The sequence below is a fragment of the Trichechus manatus genome, unplaced genomic scaffold, assembly GCF_000243295.1.
Source record: "Trichechus manatus latirostris isolate Lorelei unplaced genomic scaffold, TriManLat1.0 scaffold00005, whole genome shotgun sequence".
In the NCBI taxonomy this organism is placed as follows: domain Eukaryota; kingdom Metazoa; phylum Chordata; class Mammalia; order Sirenia; family Trichechidae; genus Trichechus; species Trichechus manatus.
This window is the reverse complement of record NW_004443941.1, coordinates 306,488-325,478: the sequence shown is the minus strand read 5'-3', so window position 1 is coordinate 325,478 and position 18,991 is coordinate 306,488. Positions and strand designations below refer to the sequence as shown.

General features: G+C 41.3%; 1 protein-coding gene across 4 annotated transcripts in view; it reads left to right on the top strand.

Annotated features, from left to right (window-relative positions):
- COMMD1 (copper metabolism domain containing 1) overlaps positions 1 to 7,812 on the top strand; it is a 160,221-nt gene extending 152,409 nt beyond the window's left edge. For 3 of the 4 annotated variants that reach the window (XM_023734837.1, XM_004369430.3, XM_023734836.1), the window contains exon 3: positions 2,496 to 2,725. In XM_023734837.1, coding sequence (XP_023590605.1) covers positions 2,496 to 2,603 — 108 coding nt within the window. In that variant the 3' untranslated portion in view covers positions 2,604 to 2,725. Of the gene's footprint in view, positions 1 to 2,495; positions 2,726 to 3,921 lie in introns of those variants that run through there. The other variant, XM_023734833.1, reaches the window with a different exon arrangement.
- Positions 7,813 to 18,991: the final 11,179 nt, after the last annotated feature.

Genomic DNA, 18,991 nt, shown 5'->3' with positions numbered 1-18,991 from the left:
CATGTGTCTTCTGAGGCATGACTTCATGTGTCTTCTGAGGAATGACTCCATGTGTCTTCTGAGGAATGACTCCATGTGTCTTCTAAGGCTGTGTGCATTGTTTCCAGGGAAGAGAAGTGAGAGTTGAGAGTGGAGGGAAAATATATGTTTAACTTTGGACTTCCTTTATACAGCCTGTTATTTCTTTCTAGTATTTGTTCTCCTTTAAAAATAAACTGAGCTTCATTAATACTTGGAGGTCCAATTTAAGTACTTAAACCTGCAACAAACTAATGGTTCCCCCATCAGAAAAGATCCTGATTGTTCATTGACACACCCTGCTCAGGCATTCCTCTCTCTATGAAGATTGTCCTTGGTGATTTCCTTCCCATATAAATAGAAAACAGGATCATGTCTTGTTGTAGCTGACTTTCCTTAATTGAGATGAAACACTGATTACATCATGTTTTCAGCCAATTTTCTGAATATATTTGTTAGACTTTGGTAATGTTTAGTTTTGGACCATTGTTTCAAAGGCCAAATGTTAAAAAAAAGTTTTAAAGTTAGGCTACAGATCTTAATAAAACTGAACAAAGAATAAGACACTTTCAAATCTGAGACCTGTTCTTAATTTAACCAGCTCAACTGCCTAATTGGCCATAAATTTGCTCTTCTTTCCAAAGGGAGATAACCCCTCCTGTAGCTTGAGCACAGGAAACTTCCATTATTAGTATTCTTTCTTCGTTTAGAACTGGTTTTTGCTTTGGACTAAATGCAAACTTGGCAGAGTTTCCAAGCTCACATATGAGACCACACTCCTCTTCTATCCAAATCTGTGTTTGAAAAGAGGGTTCCCTGTGGGTGGAGAAAGCTGCCTTCCCTCCCTTTGGAAGCCTTTCACCCAGGAGGTCCCTGTTTTCCCTCTGCACTTGCTTCTCCCGGGGCATTCAGTGGGATCACTGTCCACTCAGAACAGCAGCCTAGCAGCAGCAAAAGTACTTCTACAAAATGCACTTCTTCCAGCCGAGGGCAGAGTGAATTCTTACCTCTGAAGAGACTCCTTGACCTTTCTTTACCTGCCACTTTGGGGAGGGGGTGGAGGGGAAGCTGTAGTATTTAGAGAGGTAAATATAGAGAAAAGAGCTTTGGCCTGGTAGCTCTGCCATCAGCAAACATTAGGTGGGTCATTTAACATGCCTGGGGTCTCAATTTCATTATTTAGAAAACAAGGTAGTTGGATTATATGATCTCTAAGGATTCATAAAAAATATAAAAACAAACCCGTTGCTGTTGGGTCGATTCCGACTCATAGCGACCCTTCAGGACAGAGCAGAACTAGTCCCTAGGGTTTCCAAGGAACCTGGTGGATTCGAACTGCCGACCTTTTGATTAGCTGCCATAGCTCTTAACCACTGCACCACCAGGATTTATACTGCTCTAAAATTATTTGATTAATGTTCTTGAGAATCTTGACTATAGCTACTCTTGAATATATATAATCTGCCCTTGGCTGTCTAGATATTGTGGACCAGTGGTTTCTCCAGTGTGCATGGAATTTCTGCCACCACACTCAAAGTCCTTATTCTTTGATGTCTCCCTAATTTAGGATTAATCGATCATAGTATACAATAGGAAAACAGTGACTGAAGGAAACGCATTGAGAGATGATCTTGGGAGGGGTGGCCTGCAGCAAGTAGAAAGGCTCCAGAAATGTTTGTTGTTGTCTCAAGATCATTGTTTAGTAATTATCTGGTTGATATTTCCCAAGCATCTTGTGACAGTCTGGCACAATTTCTGGGTAACTAACTTCAAATTCATCCAATTCCCAGGCTATCTCAGAGTCTATCCAAGTCTTCGTTCCATTGCTATCCTACTGGGCGCTATGGAGACAGCATGGGCTTTGGAGTCAGCCAGAGCTGGGATCTCACAACCTGACTCTTCCTTTTTCTGATTTTGTGATACAAGTTAACCTCTCTCTCTGTACCTCAGGGTCTTCAGCTATAAAATGGCAATAATTAAGTACTTATCTTAAAAATTATTTTAGGATCTGAAATGGTACAACCAGAATAGAGTGAATGAGAATGGTGACACATTGTGAAAAATGTAACCAATATCACTGAATAATTTGTCTAGAAATTATTAAATGGGAACCTAATATGCTCTGTAAACTTTCACCTTAAACACGGTAAAATATTATTTTTTCAAAAGTTAAAAAATTATTATAGGATCAAATGAGATGACAAGTGTGAAGAGCTTCTTACATCCACATAATGAGAACACCTGGCATTTGTATACCTCTTGACTGTTTATGAAATATCTTCATAAAAGTGGTTTCATTTAGGGCATTGTTGTGGAGCTGCTTTGTTGGGTAAAATATCAAGGATGCATTTGAGGAGTTGAGGTCTGAGCCAGGTTTGCTGAGTAGGGGCCTTGGACCTTTGGAACTGGGTCATGCCAGATGCAGAGCCTTGGCTGTCTCTGGGGTCCCCTCTCAAACATCCTTTTATGTTTTCCAGGAATCTGAATTTCTGTGTTTGGAAGTTGATGAGGTCAAGGTCAACCACATCCTGAAGAAGCTCTCAGAAGTAGAAGAAAGTATCAGCACACTGATGCAGCCAGCCTAACTGAAGATGATGTAGGAAGGAGTTGGAGTTGAAGCAAAGGTGTCCATATTTCCTCCCCACTGACCTTTTAAATCTTGTTTCCCCATTGGTATTAAATCCTCAAATTCAGATCTTGCCTGCCTGCTTGCTGGGATTTCTTTCTCTCTCCCTTTCATTTACTCTTAGAGTTGGGCCAGTGCAGGGGTTTTCATACTTTACCATGCATAAGAATCACCAGGGGCACTTGTAAAAGCTTAAAATTTTTTTAAAAAGCGGACTCCTAGGGCTGTATCCCCAGAAAGTTTGGTTCATTAGGACTGGAGTGGGGTCCAGGAATGTGTTCTTTTAACAAGCACCTCAAATGGCTCTGATGCAATGGGTTCAGAACCACAACTTTGGAAACCCTTGCTACGGTGGTTTGTTCTTGGGTGGGATTTTAGGAATTTATACATGATAAATCATGTAAGCATTAGAAAAGGAAGAAGAAAACATTTGAGCTGGGCAAATGCAATGCTGACCTAGAAGGCCGTGCGTCCTGAGCTGAGGCCTAGGAGAGTCTGCCTAACCCAGACAAGGTTTACCTGAGCCTAGTACAACCTGAGATGCTTCTTGAACTGACTCAGGCATTTGAAATAGTTCTGACTTGGGGAGGGGTCTGATTTGATCTCAGCTACTGAGAGACTTAGGCTTTTCTGGAACCTACAACTGAACATGCCTCAAGTGTCAGAATTGTAGGGGTTGGAAATGTTTTCTGAGGTGATGTGGTTCTTTTACTTCAGAACATTGTACCTGAGTCATCAAACAAAACCTCTCCAAGAAAACTTCCTCAAGAAATCTAGTGTAATGAAAACTAGGTTCAAGTAGAGAAGTTACGACGAGCACCAAGAGTATCCCAAGAGGAGGAGATTAAATTAATGTACTGAGGCTGTGCTCCTTGGTGGGCAGGTTTTGTCATTGATACTGATGATGTGTGGAAACCTCAGGTGCCTTTGGGAGGTAATGTAATGTGTTTAAAAACTGTGGTTCTCTTGGTCTGCGGTTGCAGGATGTGTCAGTTCTCATAGGTTTATTGCAGAGCAGGAATAAGGCCTCTTCTGTCAAGCAGTTTCTCCTAAGTCAGTTTGTAGACATTTTAGGAACTCTTCCAACACCTAAGCTGAAAATACTAGCTACCTCCCTGATTAAAACCACCGCAACAGTTAGCAAACAATGACCGGAAGGTTTTAAATGTCACCCCTGTGGGCCCTTCAGAAAGCATCTTGAAACAGTACTGTGAACAGATTTAGAAAAGGCATGCGGTTTGACCAAAGAACGTTTAAAACTTGCTTTCTGTTCCCAGGGCTACCACCATGTGATCCAGGAGAATTTCGATAATATCTCTGCTGTAAAATGGAGGAAAAGAATATCTCATCAGATAGTGGGATTCCAGATGTCCTTGGAAGGAAGAATTCTAGCTACCACATTGATACTGACTCACACAAAAAAAACTGTTGCCATCAAGTCGATTCCCACCCATAGCGACCCTGTAGGGCAGAGTAGAACTGCCCCCATAGGATTTCCAAAGAATGGCTGGTGGATTCAAACTGTCGACCTCTTGGTTAGCAGCTGAGGTCTTAACCACTGCGCCACCGGGGCTCCATGGACTCACATATCCCATGAAAATCTGTGAAAGCATGAAAGAACACCCGTGAGTCACAGGGAGAGGAAACCATTGTCATTTGAAGCTCTTTTAGGCCATCCTATAAAAGTAATAGCTGCAAAAGTGGGCGTGGGCTTTTGCCAGCATTTTATTTTTATTATATCCCCAAACTCTAGGTAGTTGTAAAAACTACTTTTAATTTATATTGAGTTTTCCAGTATAAAGAAATCAGTTGTTGAAGGTGGTCCCTGCATTTAACACTAAACAGTTTTGAATGCATGTTTTGGACAGGGTCTGTTTGTATGTGTTTGATATTGACTGGTGATTTTTTATTACAAAGGGAGTATATCTCTTTTATAGTCTGTTGTGAAATACAGAAACACACCAAGAACAGTTAAATGGCCCATGCACCTAACATACAGAGATCACAGAGAAAAGGCTAAAACTGGGAGATGAGTGGGCTTGTCTTGAGTAAGTTCCTGTAGGTGAAGTACACGCGTTTTTTAAGACTTTAATAAACATTGCCAAATTGCTCTCTGGAAAAGGTGAATCAGTTTATATTACCCCTAAGAAAGTATGGTAATTTGATGTTATCAGATTTTCTGGGACTAAGTTATTTTTGTAAATTTTTGCAAGGAACATGTACAGGACCCCTCCCTCGGGCCTACGAGAAGAGCGGTACCCACCCCTAACAGCCTGTGGGGAAAGGACCAAGAAGGAGGATGCTGGTCTGAGGGTCCCAGCTGAGCCAACTAGGTTTTCTACCTCTGTGACCTAGGTTAAAACCACTTGTTTTGAGTTCAAGAAATGTGGGGCAAAATAAAAGTAATCCTCAACCTGAATCAGGCCATGTAGAAATTGTCCTTGCTTGAGCAATAGGCATTCTGTACTTCGTCTGTTTACAAACAGTCCAGCTAAAACAAAAGCTGACTTGAGAATAAGTCAGAAAGACAGTTACAGATTTCTGTAGTTTCATGTTGATAAGGAGGAGCCCTGGTGGCACAGTGGTTAAGAGCTACCGCTGCTAAACAAAAGATCTGCAATTCGAATCCACTAGCTGCTCCTTGGAAACCCTACGGGGCAGTTCTGCTCTGTCCTGTAGGGTCTCTATGAGTCGGAATCGTCTTGACAGCAAGGGTATGATTGATGATAAGGAGGGAGCAAAAGCCTCGGCCTAGTTTTCAGGACCATTCTTGGGAGCTCTAGTTCTCACCAGCTTCATCAACATAAACCTAAATTCCACCGTTACAGCTACTTCCTTCCTTTATATAACCTCTCTTCCCTCAGTGTTGCTTTAATGATGATTCAGAAGGAATTACAGCATTTTAAAATGTAGTTTAACTTATTCTCTCTCCCCCAAATCAAGAAGGCAGTGAAAAGCAAAGGATGACATTGAGTATCTGAAATAGCTTGACACTGAGTTATTGAAAGTTCTTTTATTAGATCTGAGTGAAAATTTGGAAAACAGAATATAAATAGAAATTAAAAGAAAATAAATGTTAAACAGATGTTGGATTTTGTTGTTGTTGTTGTTGTAGTACACAATATCTAGACCAGTGAAAGCTGGAAGGGCATAGAAGGAGGCCTGCTGGAGTCAGATGAGAAAATAATTGGGTATGTTCCTTTTTAAAAGAACAGAATGGTGGAAGGGATGGGCCTTTGTGTGACAGTTGCCACTTTATAATTCTTAGCTCTCTAATTTTTCAGCCAAGGTTTTTAAATGTTTGAGATGGTAATTTAACCAGCAGACAGAAAAGCCCAAATAGAATATAATTATCTTGAGATTAACTCTAGTTATAAATACATAATTTTTTACCTCAAAGTTCAGAAATAGCTGTTTTTATCTCAGTGTGGTCACCTGTCCCTTATATAAAAATGACCGTAATCGTCTCTCATAGCCTTGCAGCTATATGCAGCACTGAGCTAGCCTGTGTTGCAGAGGAATCTGCCTGGGCCTGCTTCCTGTCAGATAAATAGTGTGGGCTGACATAGCTTATAAGTCTGGTACATCTATTATCAGAATAAAATGCTAAACCTGTACATGAGCAGATTGTAAAATACGGGTATTTACATCATTTATATTCACCCAGGACTCTAATGAGGCTTTTTCTTCTCTTTTACCTGCTTTTGGCTAGTTTTCTGTTTCCTGCTGGTGTTAGGATTTCAAGTTCTGCTGATTCTCTCCCACACAGGGTGCAGATGGGGAGAGGGAGGAATAAGGGGAAAACGTGTCTTTGCTGGCTCAAGGAAAATGAGAAATTAAACGATTTGCTGAAAAGAAATTTAGGCTGGAAAATGAAAATAGTTAAAATCTTTCCTTTAATGCTGTCGTTATACTGTTTTAATATTAAAGAGAGAAAAATAAATTTGCAAATTTTATATGATTTACTGTTCTAGCTATTTTTAGAACCATGGTAAGATTTGGCATTGATCTCAGAATGACTGGTTTGGCGGCTTTGGTGGAAGCTATTTTATCATCTTATCAAAAATGAGGAAGCATTTGGACAGACTGGGCAGGGACAGGTACAAGGCTGTCCTCAGGAAGAGCTTGCAGGGCCCGTGTCTTATGTCCTTGACCCTTGTGTTAGATGATGGCAGTTCCTACGGTGATGCTTTCTGTATGCAGATGTGACCTTGGGGGCTGTGAGGCCCAGTGCCACTTGGACACTATATCTGTGTTGGACCTGTCCTTGGGCCTGCAGCTGCTGTTCTTTTTTGTAGAGCCGGTACTATTTGGGATGGCCTTGGCCTCACAGTCCACTGGATGCCACCCATCTCTGGGTATACTGTACAAGACGAGTGAGTCTGCTACCACATGGGGCATCCTGGTTGTCCATGGTGTCTCATCCTAGCTGGAAAACCATGACCCACGCTTGCTAAATACAGCATAGTTCTTGGCCATGAATTAGTTGTAACTATGTCTGTAGTGAATTCTTTAGCAACTACACTCCTTACTGTTGCGGTTTTCTCAACATGGTCTGCCCATGTTGAGATGTTTTACTTATATTTTAAAACTTTTATTAGTACTTTTAGTACTACTACTTATTAAAAGTTATTAATGTTAATTTTTAAAATTAGTTCAGAATTTATAGAGCAAAAAGTGAGTCTCCCATGCCTTCTGCTCTTCAAAAAATCTCTCTTCCCAGAAGTAATTGCTCTTAGTAGTTGGCGTGTTTCCTTCTGCACACTTTCTATGCATATGAAAACAAATACATGTATTTATATGTATATATATTTATGTACATGTACACGCACACACTCATGTGTGCATGTAGGCATATACTGGTTGTACACAATTCGACTCCTTGGCAAATTTCACTAAATGTGTAATGAACAGCTTATCAAGTCAGTGCATAATGGTTTATTCTCCTTCCAGTTGACTACAGAGGATCCCACCGTGTAGAGGAACCTTAATATAGTTATTAAACTATTACTGATGTGTAGGTTTTTGCTGTGCTGCAGTGGACATCCACGTACATACATCTTTTTACATTTGTGCAAGTAGGTTGAAAAGGGGAATTGCTGGTTTTGATGATACGTGCATTTAATTCTAGGATAGCTGGTTGCCAGGTTTCTCTCCAATTTATACAGCCACCATTAAAAAAAAAAAAAACCGGTTGCCATCAAGTCAATTCTGACTCAGAGTGACCCTACAGGACAGAGTAGAACTGCCCCATAGGGTTTCCAAGGAGTGGCTGGTGGATTTGAACTGCCAGCCTTTTGGTTAGCAGCTGAGTTCTTAAACACTACGCCACCAGGGCTCCATCACCCACGCTAGGTATTGTTACTCTTTTAAATTTTGCAAATCTAATAGGTGAACAATGGTATCATATGTTACTTTGCTTTTCTTTAATTATTAGTGAGGTTGTGCATCTTTTCACATTTATTGCCCATTTGTGGGATTGTTTTTTTTTCCCCCTAAGAACTGCTGCTGCTTACTCTTTGCCCATTTTTCTATTGGATTGTTTATCTTTTATTGATTTGTAAAACCTCCCTATGTATTAAGGCATGTGGCCTTTTATCCTATATGTTACAATTTTTCTTTCCCACTTATTGTCACTTTATTTTATTTATGGTAGCTTCTTCCATTCAGTAGTTCTTAAGTTTTGGATGACACTTTGTCTTCAAGAATCCAGTGAAAGCTATAATTACTCAAAAAAAAAAAAGGATTCTCAAAAAAAAAAATGCATATATTCACATACAGGAGCCCTGGTGGCGCAGTGGTTAAGAGCTATGGCAGCTAACCAAAAGGTCAGCAGTTAGAATTCACCAGCCGCTCCTTGGAAACCCTATGGAGCAGTTCTACTCTGTCCTGTAGGGTCACTGTGAGTCAGAATCAACTCGACGGCAACGAATTTGGTTGGTTTATTCACAGACAGAATTTTTCATTCCGTGTCTAGCTTCTCGGATTATTTGCTCAGCATACAGATTGAATAGGTATGACGTACACCTTCTCTCACTTTAAACCACGGAGTATTCCTTTGTTCTGTTCGAATGTCTGCCTCTTAATCTATGTCCAGGTTCCTCATGAGCACAATTAAGTGTTCTGGAATTCCCATTTGTTATGATCCACACAGTCGTGCCTTTGCATAGTCAAAAAAACACAGGTAAACATCTTTCTGGTGTTCTCTGATTTCAGCCAGGATCCATCTGACATCAGCAGTGATATCTCTGGTTCAATGTTGTCTTCTGAATCTGGCTTGAATTTCTGGTGGTTCCCTGTTGACGTACTGCTGCAATCGCTTTTGAATGATCTTCAGCGAAATTTTACTTGCGTGAGATGTTAATGATATTATTCAATAATTTCCACATTTGGTTGGATCACCTTTGTTTGGAATAGGCATAAATATGGATCTCTTCCAGTTGGCTGGCCAGGTAGCTGTCTTCCAAATATCTTGGCATAGGCAAGCGAGCACTTCTAGTGCTGCATCCGTTTGTTGAAATATCTCAATTGATATTCCATCAATTCCTGGAGCCTTGTTTTTCGCCAGTGCCTTCAGTGCAGCTTGGGACCTCTTCCTTCAGTACCATCGGTTCCTGATTATATGCTGCCTTCTGAAATGGATGAATGTTGACCAGTTCTCTTCGGTACAGTAACTCTGTGTATTCTTTCCATCTTCTTTTGATGCTTCCTATGTCATTTTATATTTACCCTGTAGAATCCTTCAGTATTGCAACTCGAGGCTTGAATTTTTTCTTCAGTTCGTTCAGCTTGAGAAATGCTGAACATGTTCTTCCCTTTTGGTTTTCTATCTCCAGCTCTTTGCACATGTCATTATAATACTTTACTTTGTCTTTTTGAGCCACCCTTTGAAAGCTTCTGTTCAGCTCTTTTACTTCATCATTTCTTCCATTCGTTTTATCTGTTCTACATTCAAGAGCAAGTTTCAAAGTGTCTTCTGACATCCATTTTGGTCTTTTCTTTCTTTCCTGTCTTTTTAATGACCTCTTACTTTCTTCGTGTATGTTATCTTTGATGTCATTCCACAGCTCACCTGGTCTTCGGTCATTAGTGTTCGATGTATCAAGTCTATTCTTGAGATGGTCTCTAAATTCATGTAGGATATACTCAAGGCTGTACTTTGGCTCTCGTGGATTTGTTCTGATTTTCTTCAGCTTCACTTTGAACTTGCATATGAGCAATTGATGATCTGTTCAGTAGTCGGCCCCTGGCCTTGTTCTGACTGATGATATTGAGCTTTTCCATCATCTCTTTCCACAGATATAGTCAGTTTGATTCCTGTGTATTCCATCCAGTGAGATCCACATGTATAGTCGACATTTATGTTGTTGGAAAAAGGTATTTGCAATGAAGAAGTCATTGGTCTTGCAAAATTCTCTCATGCAATTCCAGCATTGTTTCTGTCACCAAGGCCATATTTTCCAGCTACTGATCCTTTTCTTTTATTTCCAACTTTCGCATTCCAGTCACTAGTAATTATCAATGCATCCTGATTGCGTGTTTGATCAATTTCAGGCTGTAGAAATTGGTAACCATCTTGAATTTCTTCATCTTGGACATTAGTGGTTGGTGTGTAAATTGGAATAATAGTCGTTTTAACTGGTCTTCCCTGTAGGTGTATAGATATTATCCTGTCACTGACAGCATTGTACTTCAGGATAGATCTTGAAATGTTCTTTTTGACAATGAATGTGATACCATTCCTCTTCAAGCTGTCATTCCTGGCACAGTAGACAATATGATTGTCTGATTCAAAATGACCAATACCAGTCCATTTCATCTCACTAATGCCTAGGATATTGATGTTTAAGCATTCCATTTCATTTTTTGACGATTTCCAATTTTCATAGATTCGTAATTCGTACATTCCACATTTGCAGCTGTTTCTTCTCATTTTGAGTCATGCCACATCAGCAAATGAAGGTCCTAAAAGCCTGAATCCATCCACGTCATTAAGGTTGACTCTACTTTGAGGAGGCAGCTTTTCCTCAGTTGTCTTTTGAGTGCCTTCCAACCTGAGGGGCTCATCTTTCGACACTGTATCAGACAATGTTCCACTGCTATTCATAAGGTTTTCACTGGCTAATTCTTTTCAGAAGTAGACTACCAAGTCCTTCTTCCTAGCCTGTCTTAGTCTGGAAGCTCAGCTGAAACCTGTCCACCACGGGTGATCCTGCTGGTATTTGAGTATCAGTGGCATAGCTTCCAGCATCAGAGCAACACGCAAGCCCCCACAGTACGACAAACTGACAGATACGTGGGGGTATTGGGGGAATAACAATATGTTAATGTTATTAATTGTTAATTGTTATTAACAATATGTTAATTGTTATTACATAGAAGGCTCTTGGAACAATATTTGACACAGAGTCAGCACAGGTAAACAATTGCTGCTGCTGCTGTTCTGTTAGGAACTGTCTTGTTAGGAAGCTGAAACAAATAAGCATAAAGCAGTTTCCAAGCAAATACAAGTCAAAATTAAGTGCTAAATGGTGTTGTAGGGGAAAAACGTCACAAAGGTTAGTAAAGCAAAAAGAGTTTTATTCGGCATATGTTCAGAAAGGGCAGAAGTGGGAAATGGACAAACATGTGGACAGAGCCATGTCTGCTGGAGTCCAAAGAGCAGTTACAGAGCCATCAGTATATATTGACATTACAAATGGGCAAAACCACTGAAAGCTTAGTCTTTTCAGAGATTGGCTAGAAACTGTGATCCTACATTTTGAATTGTCTTTCTTAATAATCATTGGTACAGGTTTCAGTAATGAGAGTCAGGAGGGTCTTCACTGGTCCAAAAAATTTCTATTCACTAAATGCTAATAGAAAAAGAGAAGAGTGGAAAGTCTTTTGTGTTGTGTTTGATGGGCTTTATGTGAGAGTTTCCCTAAAAGATGTTTTCCAAGATTATTTTAGCTATTGTCTTTATACCTCAGGGCCCAGTTGATGTGTCCTTGTGAGTCCTTGTGAGCCCAGCTCCAGCTGGGTCACATTCTGTATGCTCAGGGAGAGGGAATAATAATTCCAATATTATTTCCTAAATCAATGGAATGATACAAACTACAATTGCCGTGAGAGTTTCAGTAAAGAGAAAGGGCAGAGGGGGCTCTAGTCATCAGGGGAGGTTTAAGTCAAAACTTTCAAAGTCAGGCAAGCTTGACAACGATAGAGGGATATTCTAGGCTGGGGTGGGGAAGCCAGATAAATGAAAGTAAAACCAGGAGTGAGTTTGACAGCATCTTAGGATCTGGAGGTGGAAAGGGAACACATTTCCAGGAATGGATGGGGTCCATTTTTGTCAAAGGGGCTTTCTCTTTGTTGATGTTTATAAACCAGGATCATATCCTGCTCATTTTATCTGGGACTCAGGTTCTTGGTGATGAGTTGTTATAAATGGAGGGCTGGGAAAAGCAAGATGAATGCAGTTGTGTTCCCATGGAAGAGAGTCAAACAAAGCTAAATATAGCTGAGGCAAGAGAACCAATGACTGCTAACAGACCTGGGACTGTGCCACTGAGCAAACCCCAAGGCTCCCGCCCTCCCTGGGGAGTTGAGGCCAGAAGCAGTTTCCATAGCATCCCCAGCAGAGCTGTGGGGCCGTTCTGGCTTGATTGGGAAGGAAGGGGAGGTCTGTTTATTCTTTAACGGGTTTCTTAGATGCCTCCAGAAAAGAGTCCTCTAGGGCTTAGATTCTGGAAAAGGAAGGGAGCATGAGGAACATCTAGGAGGATGTTAACTCTTGAGGTTCATGTTCATTTTTAGCCTGTGTCCCCCAAAGAGTTTGCAGGAAGGTTGGGAAGTTTCTTTAGGAGATTCCCCTTTTGGCCTTCCCCTCAAAACTGAAGTTCAGTTGTGGAAGACTTAAAGGGGTGAAGGTTGTTATCTGTGTAAAACTGGACTTTACCTAAAGGGCTTATATTTGCTCTTGGTCAGTATCAGCCAAAGAATGGCACAAGAAGGCCGGCTGGCCATGTAGCATTTCACTCTTCCCTGGAGCCCCAGGCCAACCTGAACTGGGTGGCCAGAGTGAGGGCTAGAGGCGAGGCCTCAGATTCTCTGGGCTCAGAGGGACCACTCAGCTTTGTGTATCACTGAGCAAAAAGGTGCCTTTCTCCAGGCCCCCTCTGAGCTGGGAGAAAGCAAATAACTTCATAAATTACTGTGTGATCAACTTAAACCACAGATGCAGCCATTTGCTGGATTGTGTACCATCATTTCAAACATTGTCTATAGAGAACTCAGAGAAAAATCTTTTCCCCAAGCATCAGAAAGTTTAAAAGAAAGGAAAAAAATAAAGAATACCAGATAATCTAGGCTCAGGAGCATCTTGTGGGGGAGACATCAGGCCCACCTAATACCCTTGCTGAGACAGATGGAAGAAACTGACCCTTCTCCTCGTTGCATATGCTTGTAATTTTAATAACTGGGGAAAAATAATGCAAAAGTTTGTCACCCTCCCTCCCCCTGTACACGTAGGGAACAGTTGAAATAAAAAGCTAAGAGGATTTGGTTCTGAAGGTCCCTGAAGAGCTGGAGAAATCTCCTCACTGGGGACCCTACCCAAGGAGAGTCAACCTGCAGTCCCTTTGGGTAACCAGTGCAGGAACCATTGCTGGAGGGGCAAGACCCAGCCAGTCTCTGTTGGCTCCCTGGAGCCCAAGGAGAGTAGTGGTTGCTAAGGTAACCACAGCCTGGGCCATTCTTTGCAGATCAAACTCCATACCTAGTTTTTGCACCTGGAAGTTTAGCCAATTAACTGTGTGCTTGGTTTGTTAAGATGCTGGTTTGAGGAGACAGGTAGTGATTAAACTCACACCTTTCCTTGCATTCTTGTATCCTTCTCTTTGGGGGAGGAAATGAAGATTGCTGGTGACTTCCACTTCTCATCTTTATATTGCCAGGTGCTAAATTACCCAGTAAATCAGAATTAAGCATGTGCCTCCAGCTAATCCAAAGAAGTTTTTTTTTTTTTTTTAAATTTCAAGTATCAAAAGCATTACCATAGTCATTTATGGGAAAAATCTGAACTGTGTAGGACTTCCTTCTGTAGAATTTTTATTTTGAATTACAAATGCAGAAGAGAGAGGAGAGTCATAATCTTTTCAGTGCATTTCAGGAACATCTAAGGGGCTTAAGGGAACCCTGGTGGCACAGTGGTTAAGGGCTTGCATCTACCCGAAAGATTGGCATTTCAAACCCACCAGCCGCTGCTTGGGAGAAGAGACCTAGCAATCTGCTCCCTTAAAGACTGTTTTTGTCAGGTTCCATTGAGTCAATTCCTATCATAGCAACCCTGTGTACAACAGAATGAAACGCTGCCCGATCCTGCGCCATCCTCACAATCTTTGCTATGTTTGAGCCCATTGTTGCAGCCACCAATCATCTCGTTGAGGGTCTTCCTCTTTTTCGCTGACCCTCTGCTTTACCAAGCATGATGTCCTTCTCCAGGGTCTGGTCCCTTGTGATAACATGTCCAAAGTACTTAAGATGAAGTCTCCCCATCCTTGCTTCTAAGGAGTGTTCTGGCTGCACTTCTTGCAAAACAGATTCATTTGTTCTTCTGGCAGTCTATGGTGTAGTCAGTATTCTTTGCCAACACCATAATTCAAATGTGTCAGTTCTTCGATCTTCCTTATTCATTGTCCAGCTTTCGCGTGCATATGAGGCGATTGAAAATACCATGGCTTGGGTCAGGCGCACCTTAGTCCTCAAAGTAACACTTTAAAGAGGTCTTTTGCGGCAGATTTGCCCAGTGCGATACGGCATTTGATTTCTTGACTGCTGCTTCCATGGGCGTTGATTGTGGATCCAAGTAAAATGAAATCCTTGACAACTTCAGTCTTTTCTCTGTTTATCATGATGTTGCTTATTGGTCCAGTTGTGAGGATTTTTGTTTTGTGTTGAGGTGTAATCCATATTGAAGGCCGTAGTCTTTGATCTTCATCAGTAAATGCTTCAAGTCCTCTTCCCTTTCAGCAAGCAAGGTTGTATCATCTGCATATCGCAGGTTGTTAATGAGTCTGCTTCGAATCCTGATGCTGTGTTCTTCGTATAGTCCAGCTTCTCGGGTTATTTGCTCAGCCTACAGATTGAATAAATACGGTGAAAGGATACAACCCTGACACACACCTTCCCTAATTTTAAACTGTAAAGATTACAGTGTAAGAAACCCTATGGAGCAGTTCTATTCTGCCTCATAGGGTCACTATGAGTTGGAATTGACTTGATGGCAATGAGTTTGGTTTGGTTTTTGGTTAGGGGCTTAACTTGGCCTGATAACCTAGAGACATGCCACAAAGTTTCCAGAGTTCCCTGGAGGAGAAACGAGGGGTGCGCCCAACAGGCAGAGGGCCCTAGCGATTGTAGAAGGAGGGATCATGGGCCAGGAGTAAGACAGTACCTCCCATTCCAGGAGCCCAACACCCTGATCATTTCCTTGGCTTGTCTGGTGGAAGCTTGCAGACATTCTGTCTTTAAGGAGTTATTTTGTTTGAGTTTTAACTTTACACAAGTAATACATGGATATATATTGTTTTTGACTTTAAAATTAAGGCTAAATTCCCCTTTGACCAATACCTCAATCAAGGTCCCTCCTGCACTCCCCACCAGTAATCTTTGTTGTCACTTTGTGTCTCCTTCTAGGCTTTTCTGTGATTTTTTTACCTACTTGTGTTTATGCCGGAGCCCTGGTGGCACAGTGGTTAAATGTTCAGCTGCTAACCAAAAGGTCAGCGGTTCGAATCCACGAGTCACTCCTTGGAAACCCTATGGGGCAGTTCTACTGTGTCCTGTATGTTCACTATGAGTCAGAATCAACTCTATGGCAATGGGTTTGGTTTTCTGGTCTGTGTATATGCCCATATTTACAGTATTGTTTTATGTATTTCTGTAACATAAATGCAATCATACTCTATGTATTGTCCTCCAGTTTGCTTCTCCCCCAATAGTCTGTCTTGGAGGAGCCCTGGTGGCACAGTGGCTAAGTGCTTGGCTGCCAACCGAAAGGTCAGTGGTCTGAACTCACCAGCCACTCTATGGGAGAAAGATGTGGCAATCTGCTTCCCTAAAGATTTACAGCCTTGGAAACTCTATGGAGCAGTTCCACTCTGTCCTACAGGGTCTCTATGAGTCAGAATTGACTCAATGACAGTGTATTTGGTGTTGACTATGTCTTGAGATTTCTTCCTATTTCTTGTTGTTAGCTGCTGTCAGAGTTGGCTCCTGACTCACAGCATCCCCATCCACAGTGAGATCAGACACTGTGATCAGGGTGGTGTTGGCTGGTTTTCGTAAGTAGATTGCCAGCCCTTTCTTCCTCATCTGTCTTAGCCTGGAAGCTCCACTGAAACCTGTTCAGCATCCTAGAAATACACAAGCCTCCACCGACAGACTGGTGGTGGCTTTGCCTGAGGTGTATTGGCATGGTTCCCGGGTCTCCCACATGGAAAGTGGACATTCCACCACTGAACCACCGCTGCATAAATTTACTTCGTTAATTTCAGCTGCTGCATAGTATTCCGTAGTATAGATAAATTTGCTTTTTTTTTTTAAATCCATTCCCTATCAATAAATTTTTAGTTTCCGTATTTTTCCTATTGCAAACTAGGCTTTTCTCTGTATTAAAAAAAAAAAAACAGTTGATGTCAAGTCAATTTTGACTCATGGCGACTAGAGCTGCTTCATAGCGTTTTCAAGGCTGTGACCTTTTGGAAGCAGATCACCAGGCCTGTCTTCCAAGGTGCCTTTCGGTGGTTCAGACCGCCAACCTTTGGGTTAGTAGTCAAGTGCTAACTATTTGCGGCACCCAAAGTTGGCCCCTCCCTGCATACATGTACCTCAGTTATCTCTTCTAGTGGGTGGTTGAAAGAATTAGATAATGTATGTACTAGAACACCTATCACAGTGCCTGTGGTTTGGGAGTTATGTAATGATGTAGTTGCGAGTTATATAATGATGTCATTTGGCAGGTTAATTTTGGGTCAGGAATTTTTAAGTTCATGGATAAGAAAAAGCTTCTTGAAGTAAAAGTCTGAATCCACCAGCCACTCGTTGGAAACCGTAAGTTTCCATAAGCTATTAAGCCATTAAATACTTCATCATCATAGAAACCTGTGTTCTTTAAGCAAAAGTTATTTAAGTCTGTGAATTCTCCATTCTCGGGAAGCAGTTTCCTCTTGCATGACGGAACGTTTCCCCAATTTGCAAATTGTTCATTAAATCATAGAGCAATCAAATATTGTGTTATTCTTTTGAATTATACCTGATTATATATTTTAAAAAGCCTAGTGTTCATCTTTGTTCTACTCAGTTCCGTGTTCCTGAACATGGGGCAGTTCTACTCTGCCCCATAGGGTCACTATGAGTGGGAAACGACTCGACAGCAGTGGGTTTTTTAGTTACTTCGCTGTTTGCTTATTTACGTCTCCATCTTCCTCGGCTTGTCTTCAGTGCCGTGGTCACCCTGAGACCTCAGCTTAGACACCACTGTCTCTGGGAGGCTGTCTCTGACCCGCCTGTCTAGCACACGAGCTCCTTTCATGACTTCTCCAGACTGGATTGAAGTACCTGTTTCCGTATCTGGACGCCTCACCAGGCGGGGAGCTTTTGTAGCCCATCTCCCTACCCTGACCCCACTAATCTTCCCTTTATCTCTTCACTGCAGCCACACTTACTGCCTTCCAGTTTAGCAGCTTTATTTGTAATAGCCCCAAACTGGAAACAACCCAGTTGCCCTTCAGCAGATCAGTGGTTAAACTGTGCTAGATCCATACTGTGAAATACTACTCAGCAATAAAAAGGTACAAGATACTGATATATGCAACAACCTGGATGAATCTCTAGGGAATTATGCTGAGTGAAAAAAAGCCAATCCCAAAAGGTTACATACCATGTGATTCCATTCATATAACGTTACATAGAAATGATATAACATTATAGAAATGGAGAACACAGAAGTGATATAACAGTATAGAAATGGAGAACATAGAAATGATATCATAGAAATGGAGAACAGATTAGTGGCTGCCAGGGGTTATGGAGGGGATGGGAGTGAAGTGTGAGTGTGGCTGTATAAGGCCAACAGGAGGGACCTTTGTGGTGATGGAAATGTTCTGGATCGTGACTGCATCAATGCCAGTGTCCTGGTTTTCATACCATTAACATAGAGTTACCATATGACCCAGCAGTTCTACTCCTAGGTATATACCCAAGAGAATTAAAACCCATGTCCATCAAAACTTATTATGCAGCAATGAAAAAGAATGAAGTATCAATACATGCTACACGTGGGAGAACCTTGAAAATGTTATGCTACTTGAAAGAAGCCAGTCACAACAGACCACATATTTTATAATTCCATTTATATGAAATTTACAGAATAGGCAAATCTATAGAGAAACAGAGTAGATTAGATTAGTGGTTGCCTGGGGGAGGCGGGAAGGTAGAAAGAGGGGGTGACTGCTAGTTGGTATGGGGTTTCTCTTGGGGAGCACAAAAATACCTAAAATTAGACTATAGTGATGACTGCACAACCTTGTGAGCTTACTAAAGGACATTGACTTGTACCCTTTAAATGGGTGAATAGAATTGAATGAGAATTAGATCCCAATAAAGCTGTTTTTTTTTTTTTAAAAAAAAAGGATCAAACTTGAATCCAAGCTATCTCTTTCTTTCTTTCACTCTTTCTCCCTTCCTTCCTTCTTTCCTTTCTTGCTTTCTTTAAACCTTTTTATTTGGAAATAAATTCAAGATTACCGAAAGTTGCAAGATTCACTAATTACTGATATCTTTTTGCTTTGGACTGATGCATTCATTGACTTTCTGTGTAGGCCTGGATTTCAAATTATGGCCCTTACTCTACCCCAGTGGTTCTTAATTAGGGACATTTGACACTGTCTAGAGACATTGTCACAAACAGGGAACAGAGCAAGGCTGCTATAGCATCTGTGAGTAGAGGCCAGGGATGCTGCTAACTAAAACATTAACTATATTTTAAGAATATATTAACAGATCTTATGGGACATCTCAGTCAACTGGCATAATACAGTTTATAAAGTTATATTTTACATCCTAGTTTGGTGAGTAGTGTCTGGGGTCTTAAAAGCTTGCAAGTGGCCATCTAAGATACAACTATTGGTCTCTTCTCATCCAGAGCAAAAGAGAAGGAAACCAAAGACTCAAAGAAGAAACTAGTCTAACGAGACAAATAGTCTACACAAACCACAGCCTCATCTACCCTGAGACCAGAGGAACTAGGTGCTGCCTGGCTACCACTATTGACCATTCTAATCAGGGCCACAACAGACGGACCCT